The 20793-nt window shown below is 34.9% G+C and overlaps 5 protein-coding genes across 5 annotated transcripts; 4 read left to right on the top strand and 1 right to left on the bottom strand.

Moving 5' to 3' along the window:
* The first annotated feature begins 865 nt into the window (after positions 1-865).
* On the top strand, positions 866-1369 carry LOC108851048 (B3 domain-containing protein At3g25182-like). The gene has a single exon (XM_018624479.1). It carries the CDS (start codon positions 866-868, stop codon positions 1367-1369), a length of 504 nt encoding a protein of 167 aa, XP_018479981.1.
* Positions 1370-2373: 1004 nt separating this feature from the next.
* Positions 2374-3294, top strand: LOC108855016 (uncharacterized). The gene has a single exon (XM_018628702.2). It carries the CDS (start codon positions 2429-2431, stop codon positions 3179-3181), a length of 753 nt encoding a protein of 250 aa, XP_018484204.1. The 5' UTR covers positions 2374-2428; the 3' UTR covers positions 3182-3294.
* Positions 3295-4722: 1428 nt separating this feature from the next.
* LOC108855015 (phospholipase A1-IIdelta) lies at positions 4723-6335 on the top strand. The gene is made up of 2 exons (XM_018628701.2): positions 4723-5819; positions 5987-6335. Exons 1-2 carry the CDS (start codon positions 4797-4799, stop codon positions 6206-6208), a joined length of 1245 nt encoding a protein of 414 aa, XP_018484203.2. The 5' UTR covers positions 4723-4796; the 3' UTR covers positions 6209-6335.
* A 1284-nt stretch (positions 6336-7619) lies between these two features.
* On the top strand, positions 7620-11515 carry LOC108851047 (serine/threonine-protein kinase CTR1-like). The gene is made up of 13 exons (XM_057008971.1): positions 7620-8039; positions 8498-8529; positions 8606-8910; positions 9005-9196; positions 9351-9530; positions 9646-9890; positions 9959-10161; positions 10247-10370; positions 10458-10477; positions 10562-10718; positions 10801-11089; positions 11160-11232; positions 11326-11515. The coding sequence occupies exons 1-13, from the start codon at positions 7984-7986 to the stop codon at positions 11406-11408; spliced, it is 1959 nt and encodes a 652-aa protein (XP_056864951.1). The 5' UTR covers positions 7620-7983; the 3' UTR covers positions 11409-11515.
* LOC108855215 (F-box protein MAX2) lies at positions 11478-14057 on the bottom strand. The gene is made up of 2 exons (XM_018628979.2): positions 13090-14057; positions 11478-12890 (listed from the first exon to the last, which is right to left on the bottom strand). Exons 1-2 carry the CDS (start codon positions 13889-13891, stop codon positions 11623-11625), a joined length of 2070 nt encoding a protein of 689 aa, XP_018484481.1. The 5' UTR covers positions 13892-14057; the 3' UTR covers positions 11478-11622.
* Positions 14058-20793: the final 6736 nt, after the last annotated feature.

The following is a 20793-nucleotide window of genomic DNA, read 5'->3' as shown; positions in this document are numbered from 1 at the left end:
TATATCCGTCTCCCTCATTTGTAATTTTATGTCTGGTTCATGTAAGAGAGTATGTTTATGCGCATCAGGATTTGTTTTCTCACGCACACATGACCTGTCAGATGAATTTAAACAACAATAAGACAAAAGATCTGTTGGTCTGGTTCCAAATCAGGAACCACCCCTAGTGAAAATCTGAAAACAAAAACCAACACCAAGTCGGGCTCCTTATGTTGTGGCAAATATGAAGTTTGGCTTTCTGATGTTGAGGACATCTTTAGCCCAATGACAGTCTTCATATGATTTGCTTTGAATATAAATGGAAGGTGGCTCAGTCATCTCATCTCTTCAAGTGATCAGTGCAAAGAGACACATCATTAGCCTTAGCATTAATCTAGTTTACTAGATTAGTCCTATTATGTTCTACAAGCTTTTTTAATCTTTTTTGCGACTTGTACAACCAAATTAGCTTCTTGAAGCTTTTTGGATTTCAAGTTTCACCACTTGTAATCTATTTCATTACCAGTTAATGATATTAACATTCTTAACAAAAAAAAAATATAAATGGAAGGTGAAGCAGGAACTCTTAAAGAAGCCCTTTAAAACCACTATCAAGTTTCTTACATTTCTATGGTTTTTAAGAGAAATACAGAAAAAAAAATTGGGAAGAATGATCTCTTTTGTGGTAATTATTTATAGCTTATTTTATTGAAAAAATCTAAATAATATTTGTTATCGAAGGATAATGAAGCATTTTTATGTTTATGTAATTTTAATAGATCAGATATACATCAAAAAAGAGTTGAAATCCATATTTTTCTCTTTTTAAAGCATACAATACATGAATTAAAAACTCTGCAATATCTCTCCATGAATTAATACAACAATGGCGAATGGAGATGTTGGTATGGAAGAGCTTATGCCCTTCAAAAAACGTCGTTCTCTTCGTGTCGTCGTGGAGCTGCCCGTAAACGTTAAGGAAAAGATAGTGGAGATGGGGGGCACACAAGAGACGCTGATAACCAAGAGGACGTTGACTACAACGGACGTGGATAAAGGTCAGTCACATTTATCTATACCCATGAGTAGTCTTCTGACACATAGTTTCATGACGTCTGATGAAAAGGAGAAGATAGAAAATCGAGTAAAAGGGGATAAAGAAGGAGGTTTAACAGTGGAAGTTATCGATCCTAAGTTAAAAGTATGGGAGCTGAAGTTGAGAAGTAATATGAAGAAGACTAGTTCGTTGTATTTGTTGGCGTATCAATGGAACCATGTGGTCAAACATAATGATTTTAAACAAGGTGATGAGCTGCAGCTTTGGTCTTTTAGGTCTCAGCAAAAGCTATGCCTTGCGCTTGTCTTGCTTCAAGGAGAAGAAAGGTTATGAATTAGGCCCTATTCCTTAATTTTTTTTGGAGAATGTCTTTGAAGGTGTGTTTGTTTTTTTTCAGCTAAATTATTTTGAAACTAAACTAGGGCTTTCAGATTCTTTAGTGTTTTGATTCTTATTAGGTTTGCAAAGCCTTTTTATTAGCTAATATGTTTGGTTAGTTTTGTTTGAATGATCGATTGTTGTGATAATTTAAACTCTTTTATTATTAAACTTAAAATATAAACATTACCAAATTGTGTATCTATCTTTATAGTTTTTATATACTTTTTTGAAAAGTAACATGAATAGTTTTTTAAAAAAAGTTGGAAGGCTTGGATCATGTTTTCGTTTAGTACAATAGTTTATGGTCTTTACGTTGCTAATATTATTCACAAAACAATATCTGATGATAGATATGTTGTTTCTTGTAAGGATAACGACTATGAAGTATGAACCGAGTCGAGTATTACATATACTACGACTAATCAACAACTCTTGATTCTGTTTGGTTTTGTGGTTGAGATTTAAAATGAAGGTCACAGAGGTTGGTCACTTTTTAGGTATGAGATTGAAATGTCTTACCACATGTTAAATATGAACAAAGTGGCCAACTATTATAAAATTATAATGTGTTTGCTTGTTTATTCACACCTCTTTTATTCACGCTCCCCTTCCGCGTCACACACGTCTAAAGATATTCGAACATTCGAAAAGCCAAGATGAAAATATATGCATATAAAATACATAATTGAAATAATATATTACATACTTTAATTTGAATTAGATCATAGACTTTCAAAGTGGAGGCTAAGGAGGATCAAATGAGAATCTATTAATCAATGACCAAATTGAAATTGTGTAATAGATAAAGACAAATTACATATTTAACAAAAAACTAATGATGTAAATGTTTGACTTTTCAGGTCATTAGGTGCACTGTTAGTAGTGTGATAAGTGTGTCGACAAGGGAAGGCCCACACGTAATTATATGGAAGCTTAAATACCTAACACTCCTCATCTCCTCCAAATACACCAAAGAAGTTTTAAAAGAAAAACCTAAACAAACAAAAATAAATGGCTGGAGAGGAGTTCTTGAAACTGTTCGAGCACAACTGGTCGGAGAGACTGATCTTCAAGAAAGACAAAGACCCTTTGAAACTCAACGAAGAAGTTGGAGAGAAAATGGAAGATAAAGAAGATGAAGCTGTGAAGAATATTCTTGTGAAGAGGGCTATGAGTGATGAGACGATGATGATGATGACGAGTTCTGTTTCATCATCAGAAGGTTTCTTCTCATCTCCTAGATCGGTCTTAGCCGTTAAAGCATCGCAGACGAAGCTCCAGACGATTCTCTCCGGGAAAGAAGTCAACGAGTTCTCAACTGCGGAAAGAGACAGAGTACTTTCTGAAAAGTCAGAGAAGGAAGAACAGAGGAAGAAGAAGCAGAACGATGTAAGAAGAAGAACTAGAAAGGGGAAGAGTATGTCGGATTTGGAGTTCGAGGAGCTTAAAGGGTTTCTTGATCTTGGTTTTGTCTTCTCCGAGGAAGACCAAAGAGATTCAGAGCTGGTCTCGATTCTTCCTGGATTGCAAAGGTTAGTGAAGAAAGATGGTGGAGTAGGGGATGTAACAGAGGAAGAAGACATAAGCAACATAAACAGACCGTATTTGTCGGAAGCATGGGATCATTGCGGAGGGAGAAAAGGGAAGAGGCATATAACGCCGGCGATAAAGTGGAAAGTTGCAGCTGCGCCGGAGGTGAAAGAAGTTGAGTTGAAAGATCATTTGAAACAGTGGGCTCATGCGGTGGCTTCCACTATCAGATGATGCTAATAACAAAAAAGCTTGTATTCTCAATATGCTGTACTTTGACCATTGGGTATCTGTCAGCTTTTGATTGGTTACTTACACTGAGAATAAAGATGACAATTTACAAATTAGATTATAAGGTTTAGTAATAAAATAATGGAGGAATGGAGATTGGTCCATCATTTTCTAAGAGCATCATTAATCCCGGGTTCTTAAAGTGAATTTTCTATCGGAACCCACCCTAAGAATTCTAAATTAATCATGATCTAAGTTGTGCTGAATCGTAACTACTGGAGTGAGATGTCTCTTCACGAGATAAAGTTATGCCATAAATCAATCAACAGACGGCCAAATAAATTTATCTTTTCATAAACAAGAAAGTGAGAGATTTGATCGTCTTGACATCTCCAATTAATCATCAAGCATGATCTTCTCCTCCCAAATTGACTAGACTACACCAGTATTTAGCTCTCTAGTTACTGTGTTCTAAGTCCAATTGGTAGCATTAATGGATGCTAAAGAAGCAGTCAGCCGTCTCCTAGATGATATTTCTGGGGGGCATTCTGTCTTTGGTTATGTTCTACTCAAGTTAAAGACCATTGTGGGAGCGCATCCCTTTTCTTTGTTTTATAATCTCTCAAATAACAAAGATAAAAGGAAGACCTTCTATTAAAATTCATAAAATTATTTAAAAATTCATAATTAGCATGATATTATTCGTTCTAAATTCTACCACTTTGTTAGGCTTCTGCTTCTAGCTCTACGTCATTTTCGTTTTGTAATGGGCCTCTCTGTGTAGCCCATTACAAGATATAAAACAGAAGCTTATTTGAATGTTGGTTGGTGGGTCGAGAAAAATAGAGGTATGTCCAAGACTGGAGGATGGTGATGGGGGTTATAGGCCGCTTTATATATGGTCGTCAAGTTTGACTAATTATCTTTGATTTTGTTTGATGATTTTTCTTGTTCTCTTTTGTATGGTTGTAAATGACATGGAAGTTTGTGAATTGTGAGACAGACTACAATATTTGCTATTAATATTCCCTAACCTTTATTAATCACGGAATATCTTATATGGTCCACATCTACAGGTGCATTATGACATGTTTTTTAGTTTTTCTTAGTATATTACATGTAAAGTTTCACCCAAAAAGAAACTCTTTTTTGGGGTAAAAACTTGTTATAAGATTTGAAAGTAACTTTACGAATTTGGTTGATTTTTCTTCACTTCTGCATAATTGAGATTCGAGATTGACATCTAAATTTGTAAATATTATCTCTTTTTTTGGTCAAACTGTAAATATTATCTTTATTTGGTTGATTTTTCTACTCTTCTGCATGATTGAGATTTGAGATTGACTTGTAAGTCTATGAATCGTAAAAGATATTTTTTGTTTTGTTTTTTCTTGGTATAAATGAATTGCGGAAAATACAATGGTCTTTGGAGTATATGCGCCAAAAATATTCCCACACCTTTTAATTCATCAATAATCTTACATTGGATGGATATTTATATGTAGGTCATCCATGCAATCATGATCACCATCCACCACCACTTATTAAAGTTAAGTGTTATCGTTTTATAACCCACAATAGTAGCTTACTATCTTATCACACAAACCATTTCACTCCAATGGCTACAACAACACCACCATGGGAAGAGCTCTTAGGCTCCAAGAACTGGGACACTCTCCTAGACCCACTAGACCAATCACTTCGCCAGCTCATCCTCCGTTGCGGCGACTTTTGCCAAGCCACCTACGACGCTTTCGTCAACGACCAAAACTCCAAGTACTGCGGAGCCAGCCGTTACGGCAAGTCTTCCTTCTTCGACAAGGTCATGCTCGAGTCAGCTTCTGACTACACGGTCACGAGCTTCCTCTACGCCACGGCTCGTGTCTCTCTCCCCGAAGGTTTGCTTCTCCGCTCGCAGTCACGAGACTCTTGGGACCGTGAGTCTAACTGGTTCGGTTACATCGCTGTGACGTCTGACGAACGTACCAAGGCTTTGGGACGCCGTGAGATCTACGTGGCTCTTAGAGGGACGAGTAGGAACTATGAGTGGATTAATGTTTTGGGAGCTAGGCCTACTTCAGCTGACCCGCTGCTGACCGGACCGGAACAGAACGGTTCTGGTTCTAAGGTAACTGAAGCTGTTAGTACTTATGGTAGCGACAGTGAAGACGAAGAAGGGTGTAAGGTGATGCTCGGCTGGCTCACAATCTACACTTCTGATCACTCAGAATCGAAGTTCACTAAGATAAGTCTACGGCTACAGTTGTTAACTAGGATCAAGGAGCTTCTGTTGAAGTATAAGGACGAGAAGCCGAGCATTGTGTTGACTGGACATAGCTTGGGAGCCACTGAGGCTGTCCTCGCAGCCTATGACATAGCTGAGAACGCTTCCGGTGATGATGTTCCGGTCACTGGGATCGTATTTGGCTGTCCACAAGTGGGGAACAGGGAGTTCAAGGACGAAGTAACGCGTCACAAGAACTTGAAGATCCTTCATGTGAGGAACACGATTGATCTCTTGACTCGATATCCAGGAGGACTCTTGGGGTATGTTGATATAGGAACCAACTTTGTGATTGATACAAAGAAGTCACCTTACCTGAAGGATTCAAGGAATCCAGGGGACTGGCACAATCTTCAGGTGAGAGATTCTTTCACTTTCAACTACAAATACAGAGTAGTATAAGAAGAGTTTAATTTAAAATGATTTGGGCCTCGCTTTAGGATATGTATAGCATTCCGGCCCAAAAATTCTAGACATTAAGAAAAAAGGTAACATATGGTTTTTGTTTTTTCATATGTGTGCAGGCAATGCTCCATGTGGTTGCAGGATGGAATGGTAAGAAAGGAGAGTTTAAGCTGATGGTGAAGAGAAGTATTGCACTAGTGAACAAGTCATGTGAGTTCTTGAAAGATGAGTGTTTAGTTCCAGGTTCTTGGTGGGTAGAGAAGAACAAAGGAATGATCAAGGATGAAAATGGTGAATGGGTCATTGCTGCAGTTGAAGAAGAACCTGAACCTGAATTCTAAGGTGGATTTGTTTATGTATCATGTTAATCTACAATAAAAGAAGCTCTTGTGTGTGTGTTGAGAAAAGAACCTAAGTTATTTTTATATTTGATATGTGTTATGAAAAAAGTGTTTCATCTACCAGACATTCAAACGTTTTTATCTTTCTTACATGGAAGCATTGATTGTTGTTGCTATATGGTAGAGAATACAAACAAAACACATGTGACAATAATATGTTTCTAACTCAAACTTGTAGAATGCAGCCAAAACACATGTAACAATAATATGTTTCCTCCTCAAAACATCAAACAAACAACATGAGTAGTCACTGGTTGTGTTCAAAAAAAAAAAGAGTAGTCACTGGTTTGATTCTTCGAGATATCAGAGACTTATGGTGTGTTGCACTCTTAATGTCACTATTATTGCTGCATAAGGATGATTGATGATCTTGTCATGAAACAGGAAATCTATCTAGCAATTCAATACATGTTTCATGAACTGGGTCAAGATACTATTTGGTATGTTAAAGCTCTAGTGAATAGAAGTGATATCACTCAAGCTCTAAGCCTTGAAAACAGAAGAAGACCCATCATCCGTGAAGGACAGCTGGTTTATTCCAAAGGAATGCATCAGACGAAGCCAAAGTAACTTTGGAAACATGGTGAAAATTTTTTTGACTAAATTTGACAAATTAATTTAATGTAATCATTTTTAAGAAACAGAACAACTAAAGCATATATATAAGGATATTATTATTAACTGACACGTAGATTTCTTATCTATTAAGTGACAAATTAAATTAATATAATTATTCTAAGAACAAAATTTACAAATGGTAATAACAGAACAATTTGATTATATAAAGAAATTAATAATGTCAATATATATAAATTAAATAACTTTTATCTAATTTTTTTGAATTTGTTATTAATATAAGCTAATAAATTAGACCAAAAACTGAAAACACTTATTGGAGTATATTGAACAATATATTACTGAAAACACTTATTGGAGTATATTGAACAATATATTTTTCTAAGTATAATTAGAACAAACATATGTAAAGTGTAAAAATAGATTACTAGACATTTAATAAAATTCTTCTTAAGATGTCCTCTTTTAGTATATCAAAGAATAATAACAAAGTAAAGAAAGAACAAATTTTATCTTTCTATTTTCGTAAAATTAAAATAGAAAATGTATATCTTTAAGAGATTTCATTTTAAGTATACTTAGAAAACTGATAAGCATACTTAAAATACTAACAGGTATAGTAATTGGATTTTCTCAATAATACTTTATTTACTATATAAATGGAAGAAGCATATATTTAACTTTTGACTGATCAAAGATGTATATCTTAGCTTTTGATTGATCAAAAAATCGTCAACTATATCCGTCTCTCTCTCTCTCTTTTCTTGCAGTGCGATCGAGCTGTTTTTTTTTGGTTGAAGAAAGTTAAAATAATTCAAGCTGTATTTGATCGACCTGTATTTCGTTGCACGCATTTTTGGGCTGTCAGAGGTTTATTTAGGATGTCATCGAACTTGTAAACTACTTGCAGTGAGTTTTTTGATTATTTGATTTCGAGGTGTAAGTGTTTATTTTAATATAAGCATTTGATGATAAAAAATGTATTTTTATTGGTTTAAAGTTTGATGGTACTTTGAGTTAGGACTAGTCCTGAGTTGAAAGCTTGCACTTGGGGGCATTGTATATTGCATCACTCTTTTCAAACTGCTAATATAAGTTGGAAACATGCAGTTTTGTGAATTATTTCACCAAGGGCTTTAATGGGATCTAACTGCTGCAAATGTGACCGAGGAGCCGCGGAAGGATCCAAAATAACGTAAGAGTGACAAATTCTTTTTCTTTTTTTTTTGCTAAAGGAGTGACAGATTCTTTCACGTTAATTTTTATTTTTGTCTGCTTTTGTTTTTGATTTTCATATCTAAACTCCATCAGTGTAAATTGTTGGAAGCCAATTTTCAGAATTCTTGAATATGTAAAATCCATTTACTAGTTACACATTTGATATAAATAAATAAAATAAATGCAACTAATTTGTAACGGGAATGTGTAGATAACAAAATGGAAGCACTCAAAACGACGCCTCTTTTTCTTTCGTTTCAACATATTTTTTTTTTATTTTTTTATTTTTTATTTTTTTGATAACCGTGGGGGTTCCCAGGCAGTAAGCCCAGACTAATCCCCACGAGGCCTTTCATCCGGGCACGCACGGTTACAGGCGGGAAGGTGGCCAATTCAACATTTCCTTAATCATAATTATCTTTTTTGCATATGCAGGTTAGACGACCTCCTTAAGGACCAAGCCATAGGTATTAGAAGTTTAATTCTCTTCTTTTTTTGCCTGAGTGAGCCATATGGTTTAAAGAGAAGCTTATGTGATTCTAGTCCTGAGAGAGATGACAATGCAAGAGACAAGAAATGAAAATATGAGAGAGACGGGAACAGAGGATACAAAAACTGATGATGTACCATCAGAATCAGAATCTCCAAGTCCAACTTTGAGGCCCTTAGAAGTTTTGCAGGAACCCAGTTTAGTTTCTGCTGGATTACATGAAAAAAGTTCTAGTAGTGAAGAATTGCAAAGAAATATTGTTAGAGATGGGTTGCCATGTTATAGAGCATCAAATATTCTTTGGAGTACTGGGTCATTTTCTGAACCGATCCCAAATGGTTTCTACTCTGTAATCCTGGTAAGCTGTCTCTAGCTCGATATTGTTCTTGTCTAATAACTTGCTTGTCAAGAATCATTCCATTAACTTGATTGTGTTTTTGGATCTATAACAGGATGATAGATTTAACCTTTTTGAAAGGATTCCTACATTGGAGGAACTTCATGCTCTGGGTGATGAAGGTCTAAAAGCTGATGTGATTATTGTAGATTTGGACAAAGATAAGAAGATTGAAAGGCTAATGAACTTGGCCATTGTTGAAGCACAATCAAATCCAGCTAAAACTATTACGATCATTGGTAATCTGGTAAGAAATAAAAAAATGTGTAATATAATTGCTACATTTTTGTTTAATCTCAATATAAAAAGTGCTATTTTACTAGTTAGAAAACAAACGTTTAAGCGAATGTTTACTAGTACTGATTAATCTTGCTAGTTAAAATATTTTCTTCTTTTGGCAGGCGGTAGATTTTTATAAACTATCAGCTTTAAGAAGTCCTTCAGTAACTGCAGAGTCATCTGAAAGTCATGGTTTCCCACTACTAGGACAGATCAGTCATGGTTCTTGCCATGCTCGAGCCATCTTGTTTAAAGTTCTAGCTGATGCTATTAGCATTAAAAGTAAGCTGAAGCTTGTGAAGGTAAGTATAATGTATAGCAGTGTGATCACTGCATTAATCCATTTTGCAAATGTTCATGGATTGGTTCTGAGAACTTTGAATTTTTTTTTTTGTTTATTTTTTCTTTTTGCATCAGGGTTGTTCCAGTGATCAATGTTGTCCTAGTGATTTGAATTCTTCTGCTAGTGTCGACTCATATAACCATATGTCTGTTGTGGTTATCCTCAATACCATGGAAATGCTAGTGGACTTAAAGCAATGCCCTGTTAAGCTTATTCCCATGTCAAGCAATGTGTCTCCTCTTTCAGTTGCTGAGAAATGCTCTTCTCATTCACCATTGGAGCCAAATAGCCCCATGTACGGTTATATAGACCATGCAAGGTAAGTGATAAGTACAAGAAGGGGTGGTCCTGGGCATCTGTTTGATGTGTTTATATATGGTATTATAGGTCAGTGGGAGATGTAAATGAATTCTTGAAGCAGAGACTCTTCTCAAAAGAGCAAGATGATAATGACAGCACTGAGAGCCGTGATATCCGTATCTGGAATGAAGTACTAGAATCTCCAATGTTCCAGAACAAGCCTTTGTTACCAAATGAAGAATGCATCATAGATTTCTCCACTTTGAAACTGCGGACTCGTATTGGAATAGGTAAGACTTGGATATGGGATCTGTTAGCACTTTGAAATCAAGCAAAACTCACTCTTGAACTTTGTTGGCCTCTACTACCTTCAAGGTTGTTTTGCAGAGGTCTTCCGTGGTACATGGAATGAAACAGAAGTTGCGGTCAAGATCTTTACTGATCAAGGAGTCACAGTTGAGAACATAAAAGATTTCTGCAATGAGATATTCATTCTTAGGTATTTTTTTTATCCTTTTAGTCTTTATTTGTTGTCTAAACTTGTCTTCTGACCTCTATATTTCTTCTTGTCTTCTCTTCTGTGCAGCCGTATTCAACATCCTAATGGTAATCATCATCATCTTCTTTTTTTTTGTTTGCCTTTGATTACTTATTCAAAAGTAACAAAGGCATATATGGACTTTGTTGTAGTTATCATGTTTCATGGAGTATGCATAAAGCCTCCTCAGTTAGCACTGGTCACAGAGTATGTGGATAAAGGGTCCTTGTATCATTTGCTCCATTGGACTGACGAAATCAAGAACTTAAGCTGGCGAGAGAAGATAAATATATTGCATGACATTTGCAGGTATCACCAACTTCTAATATTAAAAAAACTTAGAAACATTGATCATTCTTGTAATCATATGAATCTCAATGTGTGTTTCAAGGGGCTTAATGTGCATGCATGGGATGGGGATAGTCCACAGAGATCTAAAGAGTGCGAACTGTTTGCTGAGCAATGATTGGACAGTCAAGTTATGTGACTTTGGTCTCTCAATAATGATGCAAGGCACAACGGTGAATGACGCTGTACCTGCAGGAACACCAGAGTGGGTTGCTCCTGAAGTTATCCGCAATGAGCCCTTCTCCGAAAAATGCGATATCTATAGCTTTGGTGTGATCATGTGGGAGCTATGCACTCTATCCAAGCCATGGGAAGGAGTCCCAAAACAGAAGGTATGTTGGGTTGAACAATAACAACACTTGTTAATTAAAACAACTCAACTAATCTAAATTTTGTTTTCAGGTGGTTAGAACCGTTGCAAACGAGGGAGCTCGGCTAGATATACCTGAAGGACCATTAACCAAGCTTATAGAAGGTTTATGTGACTCCTCAAAAAACTAAGCGTTGTTTCTCTTAGAACCCTTAATAAACATAAGCTTATGTAAGTAGTCTTTGTCTTGTTGTGTAGATTGTTGGTCAGAAGAACCAGAGCAAAGACCAAGCTGTCCAGAGATACTGACCTATCTAGAAGTCTCTTCCCTGAGTCTGTAATATCTTCTTGTTCTTTGTCTGAATAAAATGTCTTATAATATTTGCTTCTGTGTTCACTGACTTTTAATATAAAAACTTAAAAATCATTAATCATTGCAATTTGCAAATGTATACATCCATCTTTGATCTTTTCTTTTACAAAACATACATAACACTCAAAGTACAACTTCAGACTATTTCTTTGAAGTTAATACATAACTCACTGTTTAGTGTATCAGTCAATGATGATGCGGCTGTTCAACTGATCCTCAAATCTACTACAAGAACCAACTCTCATCTCTGTGCTCATATCATTCTCAGGAGCTGGATAATAGTCTTCTCTGAGCTGCACATCTCTCAAGTTTGGTATTCTCAACAAAAAGTTCATGAAATGCTCATGAGCTGTTCCATGAATAAAAAGCTTCCTCAGAGTTAAGCATTCTTGTAACAAACCGGCACCAGGAAGAGAAAGACTCCTCTGGTTAACATCTCTATCCTGCGGTGGCCAGTAATCTAGCTCGCTCAAGCTCAAGTTTCCTATCCCAGTCAAGAAGAATCTCTCCCACAAGCTCAGATCCATCTGCATAGGCGGCGCCGTCAAGGCGAAACCGATAGTGTCACCGCAGTCTAGTTGCATCTTTGAGAGCTTTGGATAGAGAGCTAGACAGCTTAAGCCTAGCTCTGGCTCAGAAGGCCTGCGTCTACCTCTGCAGTCACCTTCTATCTTGATCCTAATCTCTTCCAAGTTAGGACAATCATCCAGTCCTGTCAGAGGTAATGGTGTTAGAAACTCACCAACACTGATCCATAAAGACAGATACTCAAGTTTCTCCCACACTCTGTCTTCAGAACAGAACCCATTCACATCCTCTGATGAATACTTGCACCTCTTCTGACTCCTCTCATAATCATCACCATCATCATCATCATCATCATCATCATCATTAGTCTCACTTGTTTCCACCCTTTCTCCACCTTCCTCCTCTGAACCAGACCAAACACAATCAATATGCAGCTTCTTGATCCTATCACAGATCGGCTCAACGGCCTTTATAGAAGCTGTCGCATCTAGATTCTTACAGCAAGAGATTCTAACATCAGTCAATGTCTTCCTAAGCAGTGTAACCATTGTTCTAAGCCCATTCACCGTCACATTCTCACACCCTTGAATCTCAAACTTACTCAGCTTACAACATCCTTTCCCTATAGTTATCAAACCCATATCACCCAAATCAACAGAGTTTTTAACCGACAACGACAACAACCCTCCACATAACGCCACACCGTCAAACTTCCCCCACTCTACCGCTGAGCAAACCCCTTGGAACTGTCCTAGCTTCAAAGCTCTCAGCTTCTTGCATTTAGTGTTCAACGCTTCTAATGCTACACCGCTAAGCTTCACGTTCTTACCAACGTCAAGCACGAGCTCCTCTAGATGCGGTAGAGCTGTGAAAACCTCCATCAGCGTCGCTGCCGTGACAGCTGCATCTCCTACTTCACTACCTACAAGTACATAACCAAATAAAACATAGCTACAATTTAAAATATATATATAAATAAATCAAACTCTATAAATTTTTTAAAAAAAAATTATTAAAAACTTATTAAAGTATTTATAAACTCTAAAATTAAGAAAAAAAATTACATAAATAAAAATCTCTAAATTTATTTAACTTTTTTATTAAGTTCAAATTTATGTTACCTGGAACAGTTCTAGGACTTGCCAGCGATGCTGTGTCAACCATGTGGAGGAGTGTGAGCTTAGGACAGTTGGTAGACACGGCGGAGAGAGTCTCGTCACCGACGAACTCGAAGTATCTCGGATCAAACGTGCACGCCACACGGAAGTCTCTGAGATTAGGACAAGCTTTAGTGATATCAACGATCTCGCTAGACTTGTATCCCTCCGTGAAAGAAGCCGTTAATATATCCAAGCGAGTGAGCCTCGCCGCCACGTCAGCATAGCGGTGTAGAACGGGAGGCAAGTCTTCCGTCCAGTGGTAGAAGGCGGAGAGATCCAAAGACTCGAGGAGACCACAGTGCTCGAAGATGGGGACGAAGTCGCCGCCGAGAGGGATCTGAGAGGGTCTCTGGTGCCATCGGATGAGCTTGACGTGGCGGATCCTCGGCCACTGAGGGAGGAGAAGCTCGAGGGAGGTCGGGGAGCGGGAGTAGACGGCGAGGGTGGTGATGGAAGGGAAGCAGATGTGGAGGCGGAGAGCGAGGAGGTGGTGGTGATCGACGGGGAGAGAGGTGAGGAGAGAGTGGCCCCACGGGGAGAGGAGAGAGAGGTCGAGGTGGGAGATGGAACGGAAACAGCCGGGGAGGAGGTGGAGGTCACGCGCGTTGCCGCGGAGAGTGAGGTGGGAGCGGGTGGATCTCTCGAGGGCGAGGAACTTGTGGGAGACGAGGGAGAGGGAGTTGCGGGCTCGCGAGTCGGTGACGAGGGAGGAGATGGTGGATAAGATGACGTCAGGGAGGTCGCAGAGAGTTGTGGAAGCCATGAGATGTGTTTTAGTTGTGATGAGTTCGAGATTTAGACAAGAAGTAGAAGAAGAGAGTTGTGTTTGGGAGGAGAGAGAGAGATAGAGAGAGAGACACGTGATGCTGACATAGTGACTTTCCTCTCTCTCTCTCTCTCTTAGTTTTTTTTTTTGTTTTTATAATAAATGTCTCTTTGGTGTGTGTTACGGGCAAAGGATCTTAAAATAGATAATTCTATTTTCTTTTGCTTTTTTGCTTTTTTATTTTTATTTTTGGTATTCCACTGGGTGTTTGATGTGTACTTTGTTCTATTATGATATTAGTCTTTGTTTCATGCATAGTGGATTTTGATGGAAGTCGAAAATTACATACAGATCGAGAAGAAAAAGATATGAAAATGAAAATTGATTTAACAATAATTGAGTGTACTGTTCAAATTCATATACTAAATAACAAAAAATTTAGGATCATGTGATTGATTTGATTATTATTATAAAACTGGGTGTTTGGATAACAAAGATAAGATAGTCCAGTCTTATTTTGTTCTGACTACCTAGGGATGAAGAAAGGATCTCATAATAATATATTGCCTTAAATAGTAGATAATGGATTGTATCAATCAAAAGTTTGTATGGCACATTTTAAAATGTCTTGAAGAGTAAAGAGTGTTTGTATCATGCGCACTATGTTATCCGGAGAAACCTTAACCCTAGTAACATGTAATGTTCTATAAACAAAACAAAAAAAAACAAATGTATACTATTTTATTATCCGACTCGAAGATTTTGAAAATCTTGATTTTCTCGAATATATAGTAAGTACGGGTACATGTATCCACTTTAACTGTGCATATGCATCCACTCATGGTATGTGCATTGTGTCAGAACTATTTTAGCTCGTTTTAAATGTTTTACAAAGCTTATATATTTTTATGTTTGTGAAATTAATAGAATTTGAATCATTATTAACAAACAAGTTTATCAACGGCCCAATATTTGTTCCGGAACCTCTCATACATCAATCTGTCAGCAAATCAAAGTCTTTTAATGGTTGATCCAACTAAATTGCCAGCATCCAATGGTAGTCATCTAAAGTTTATATGAATATAACAAAAGTAATGTTGATCCCCTTGCATTTAAAAATTAGATCCAATTGTCATTTGGGATCTACCCTTTTCGGAATGCAATTTAAGTTGTCAATGTGAAGATATGTTGATGTTTTCGTTCTGAACAATAGATCGATAGGATATTTAACAATGTAGTATATAAGAAGTGTTGGATATTTTAAAAAACGATTTTTTGGTAAAATGATTATGGTAGAGCAAATATTTCACTGCTCGATTTTTTTTTTACAATTTAAACGAATTTTTACATATATGCATATATATGTTGCGAACTATATGATATGATAATTGAATATAAGTTCTATTTACATTTTGTTGTTTTATGATTTCAAATTCAAGTGGAGACAGGGTTAATATCTGAAAATGGTGGTGCAACAACTTTTGCATATATATTATAGTTATGGAATTGCCGAATTGGCGCCGTAACTTGACTATTGTTCTAAAGCATCACAAAGATATAGATATATATATCATCAAAGTGTAAGAGTCAAAATCAGCCTATCTCTTTCTATCCCCTAATGTTCCCACTTGAATTGGATATTTTTTTTCTCTAAAGAACAACCTGCCTTTATCCCTCATAGGTGCATGTATCTAACGTGTATTTACTTTCCTCGAGAATCATACTAAACCTCCTTTGCCTCTACACCTCTTGTTTTGTTTGCTTATAAATATGTGTTGTGGGAAGAAGGAGGAAAATTAAATTTTTACCAAACTATTTGAAAAGTTAATTACATGGAAAAAGTCTAGTAAAATACACGTAATTAAGTTGAACTCGTTTCCCGTTATAAAGAAAAAAATGGTGATCTGAGAATGGAGAATTGATTCGGTTGAAAATATCGCATATGTATGAATAGACTAATTTATCAGTACCAAAGAGGTTTTAATGTTGCCAACGTAGACAGAATTTTCAGAGGAAACGATGCAGAACCAGTATAAACGGGGCATCAGCTTGGTTTACGAGACAGATCAAATAGTAAAATAACCGGTTAACGAGAATTTACAGAGGAAACAATGTCGATCGCTGACTGAGACGAATTTATCTTTTAATTGAAAGCCCTTTTTACAAAAAAAATATTGAAACGTTTTCTAATAAAATTTTAAAGTTTAATGGATTACTCAATGTGCATAATCACGAAAGCAACAGTGAGTAAGTGGATTGCAACTAAAATTGATTTTCGTTTCTCTCTTTTTGCTTTAGAAAGTAAGCAAATTAAGATTTGTAGGGCACGCATTATCTCTTGCCTACTCATCTTGCCGGTCAATAAAAACACATACACACATACACATACCTTTTTTTTTTTTTTTTTGAAAAGAACATACACATACTTGTGATTACACATGCGTCGACATATAAACACGACTAGGTTTTATGTATTAGATATAAATCCACTGACATATACCACGCTCTTGTGCTACATGGTTATTAATTGGCTGAGCTAAATTGTGTACCCGTGTACAGTGTACTATAAAGTTAATGCAATATTATATTTATCTTTAAAAATAAATAAGTGATAACTCGAAGATAATGGTATTTTGGATTTAATAGGGAAACAAACGCTTAACAACTTTTTCCCTTTGCAAAATACAAATCATAAAAATGTTAATTCGGAAAAAATCATTGTTGAGACTAACAACAGTGCAAGTCGGAGAAACCATAAACTATAAAATTTAAAATAAATCACTTTTGTCACAAAAAGTTGTTCACACAATGCAAGTCGGAAAAACCATAAACTATAAGTTTAAAACAAATCACTTTTTCAGAATCTCATACAGTAATACCTGGTAAAACAAACTCGCAGGATATCATTATAGTAATTAGCCATTATTTCTATAGAATACTTAAATTACCTTTTAATTAGCACGCATGAAATCATGATGACAATGGACAAACGTGGAAAAATGGGTGGTAAAATACTCCATCAGACTATATACGAAAACACGTGAACGTGATGTATATCCCAATCATATTACGCGAAGTTATATGTCCTCCTACAAGATTTATACTATTTCTTAGGCATATTCTTGTTTTTTACAAAGAAAAACAATTCGGTAAAGATAGTACTATAATTAAAAGTGGTATAATGCCTTGTCGAGATCATTAAGATAGGGATTTGATATGTCTACACTGCCGTTATTTAACTAAATCATCAAAAAAATAAATTTGATAAAACATCTAATTATAAGCTAACAAGATGCTGATGTTACAACGGTGTTATTTTCATGTCATATTTGTGCTTCTTTATAATCACATTTTAAACTGATATTAGAAAGAAAATAATGTTTTACTTCTCAAAACAACATACATATTTTAAAAACTAACAACAGCCATGATTGTAATCCAAACACATTGTTAAATTTAAAACGTTTGCTACGAGATGAACTAAGACTAGATATAGAAAAAGGAAGACCGAAGAAGGATGTATCATTTGTGGAGAAAGAGATCACATTTCTGAGAATGATGACTTGATGAGGATCTACTATTAATAACTATTATACTATTACTATATATATACGTGCACAAAAAAACCTATTACTATATACATCTAAGTTCTATCCCAGAAAAGAAGATATGAATAAGGGATTATATAGTATATATTTTCAGTTTGTAATAAAACGATAAGAAGATGTTTTCTTTGTTCACCTTTTTCTTTTAGACTTTGGAGTCGAAAGTAATCCACAGCTAATAATACCTACATATCATATCAATGATATCATTGATGGAAATTAACATAAAGACCGAATCAATAGTGATTTCATAAAGCTAAAACTTTTAAATCAACTTATTTGTACGTAAACTTATTGGGCTAATACGCGTTCATCTCATGTGGAAATACGTTTTCACCGATTTGAGATTTTGTTCGCTCTTGTTTTTCTTTCTTCTTTTTGTAAAATTGTTCACTCTTGTTAACAAGACGAAACAACTACGCAAAAAAAAAGAGTATTCACAAATAAAAAGGGCGTTATATTTTTCAATTAGAAAACATAATTCAGTTAAAATTACTAGGAACCAAATGAAAGAAAAAAGAAAAGAAAAGTAAATCGTATTTAACTCATATGTATTGTGCCTGAAAAAGTAGACAAATTAGGTGGAAGCTATGGTGGGCCTAGGCCCGGGTTTTGAATTTAATGATCGAAAGAAAATAATATTAATAATTAAAAAAGCAAATAATGAGGATTGGAAAGAAAAAACAAGCGGTGAAAAATGAGAGTGCCGTGTAGTTGCATGGGTCTTCTTGCCTTATACAAAGAGAGAGACGGAGATGAGAAACGGTTTTCTTCTAGATGCACTAAAAGATCTTTTTTTGTTGTTTAACCTTTTATCTTAATTCTTAAGTTTGGATCTTTGTGTCAAAAAAAAAATGAGAGTGCCGTGGAAGTGGATAAGTGGTGACGTGAAGTGAAGTGGAGGTTTTGTTTCCCTAACTAGTCATTTCCCTTCAAAGTACACACATCATGTCTCAGTCTCACGACGTTGCCTTGCATGTAGTTTTGCTTTTCAAATCTCTCATCAATCTATCTATTGATAACCTCGACGTCTTTGCAACGATGCAGTTTTTTTTTTCAGAAACTTCACGTGTCTCTTGTGGGCTCGACCCGAGTCTAATGCAACGGCTCTGGTTCCTTAATGAAACGCCATCATTTAATGCTTCCAACGATTATTCAGCTGCTGTGAATTTTCGGCTTAGTTTGAGAACAGAAAAGAATCCAAATAAATTTTAATTTGGTTAGTTGAATCTAGCTCATCAGATTAGGTCATGACATTGACAGGTGACTTGCGAGGAGCTGGAAATTTCACAAACAAATAGGCTTAAGCAACGGGAGAGAGTTTATGGCCCTGTTTTGAAGTTATTCTTATTAGGCCCATGAAGATTTTATGTCAACAACATCTTTAACTATTCCTCCTCTTATATGATTTCTAAAATTTACAGCCCATATCAGAACCTTTTATTCTTATCATAAGCTTTCGTACTCATCCCCTAGACTATATTTGAGAAGTGATTTTGCCACATGTTTTCTCTACAATCATTCTCACAAAAATAATATGACATGGCTACTAAAATTAATGATATGTCTTATAAATTAATATGACATGGACAATTTTTGACACATGTCTTCTCTACAATCATTCTCACAAAAATAATATGACATGATTACTAAAATTAATGACATGTCTTATAGATTAATATGACATGGACAATTATACTTAATGTTAATTTATATTTTTGGTAAACTTTTTAAAATATAGTAATAATTCATATATTACATTTATTTTCGATTTATATTTTTGGACTTTTTTAAAATATGGTAATAACTCATAAATCATCATTAAAATAAATATATTCAATTATGACATTTCAAATTTCGAAATATCATTTAAATTAAAAATATTTCAAAAATATATACATATTTTTAGAAAATTACAAAAATTAAATCATAAAATCAAATTAAATTGTAAAATCATTAATTTCTTATATATATCTACAGATTTTATAAATATTTTTTAATTTTAATTTTTGACTATTATGAAATTTTCATCCCCTAGACTATATTTGAGAAATGAGTTTGCCACATGTCTTCTACAATCATTTTCACAAAAATAATATGACATGACTACTAAAATTGATGACATGTCTTATAGATTAATATGACATGGACAATTATATTTAATGTTAATTTATATTTTTGGTAAACATTTTAAATATGGTAATAACTCATGTATTACATTTGTTGTCGATTTATATTTTTGGATTTTTTAAAAATATGGTAATAACTCATAAATCATCATTAAAATAAATATATTCAAATATGGGATTTCAAATTTTGAAATATGATTTAAATTAAAAATATTTCAAAAATATATACATATTTTTAGAAAATTATTAAAATTAAATCATAAAATCAAATTAAATCGTAAAATCATTAGTTTCTTTCTTATATATACATCTACAGATTTTATAAATATTGTTTAATTTTAACTTTGACAATTATGCAATTTTACATATTTATTTAATATATTTAATTAAAATAAATAGATAGAAAAATCTACCTAAGATTATAATTTTTAAATATATACATGCACGTTATTAAATATATTTCAAAATAAACAAAATTGTTTTTTGTTAATTTTAATGTTCAGTTAAATCAAATTTATATTAAAATATAAATTAAAAAGAAAATTTATAATATTAATAAAAATTAAATATAATTTATATTTATCTGTTAGAAAATATTTTAAAATTTTTTTACTGCACATGGTGCAGGAAAACACCTAGTACATACATAGACATAGTCAGATCAAATATTCCTCCTCTAATGATTTCTGAATTTTACATACCTTAGCAAAACCTTTTATGCTCCTTTGCATGGGCTCTTCTCGGTTGTTGATGATAACAATGAATTAATAAACCAAGTGGATTTACACAATATACTTGGCAATTAGAAAATGGAAAAGCATTATTCAGAGGACAAACATGCGATGATCGGTGACCAGCTGCAATCCAGCATGATCAGCACTGTGCAAGAAGTACGATTGACGAGGCGAATCTTGTTGACGACGCGGTAAGCTACGATCATTTGAGCGACATAGTGAATAAGTTTATCGAAATCAAAGACGAAATCCTTAGAAAGATGTAGAAAAACAAACGAAACGAATCCGGAACGGAGAACGAAACAGAAAGCAATGAACGAGTGTGATAGGAGAATCTGAATAATGGTGTGGAAAACGTGAAGGAGAAGAAGCTGCGAAAGCGAAGCACTTGTGATCACGAAGAATCTCTTTGCTCTGATACTATATTAACA

This window comes from Raphanus sativus, chromosome 4, assembly GCF_000801105.2.
Source record: "Raphanus sativus cultivar WK10039 chromosome 4, ASM80110v3, whole genome shotgun sequence".
NCBI lineage: Eukaryota > Viridiplantae > Streptophyta > Magnoliopsida > Brassicales > Brassicaceae > Raphanus > Raphanus sativus.
This window is presented reverse-complemented; position numbering and strand designations above follow the sequence as displayed.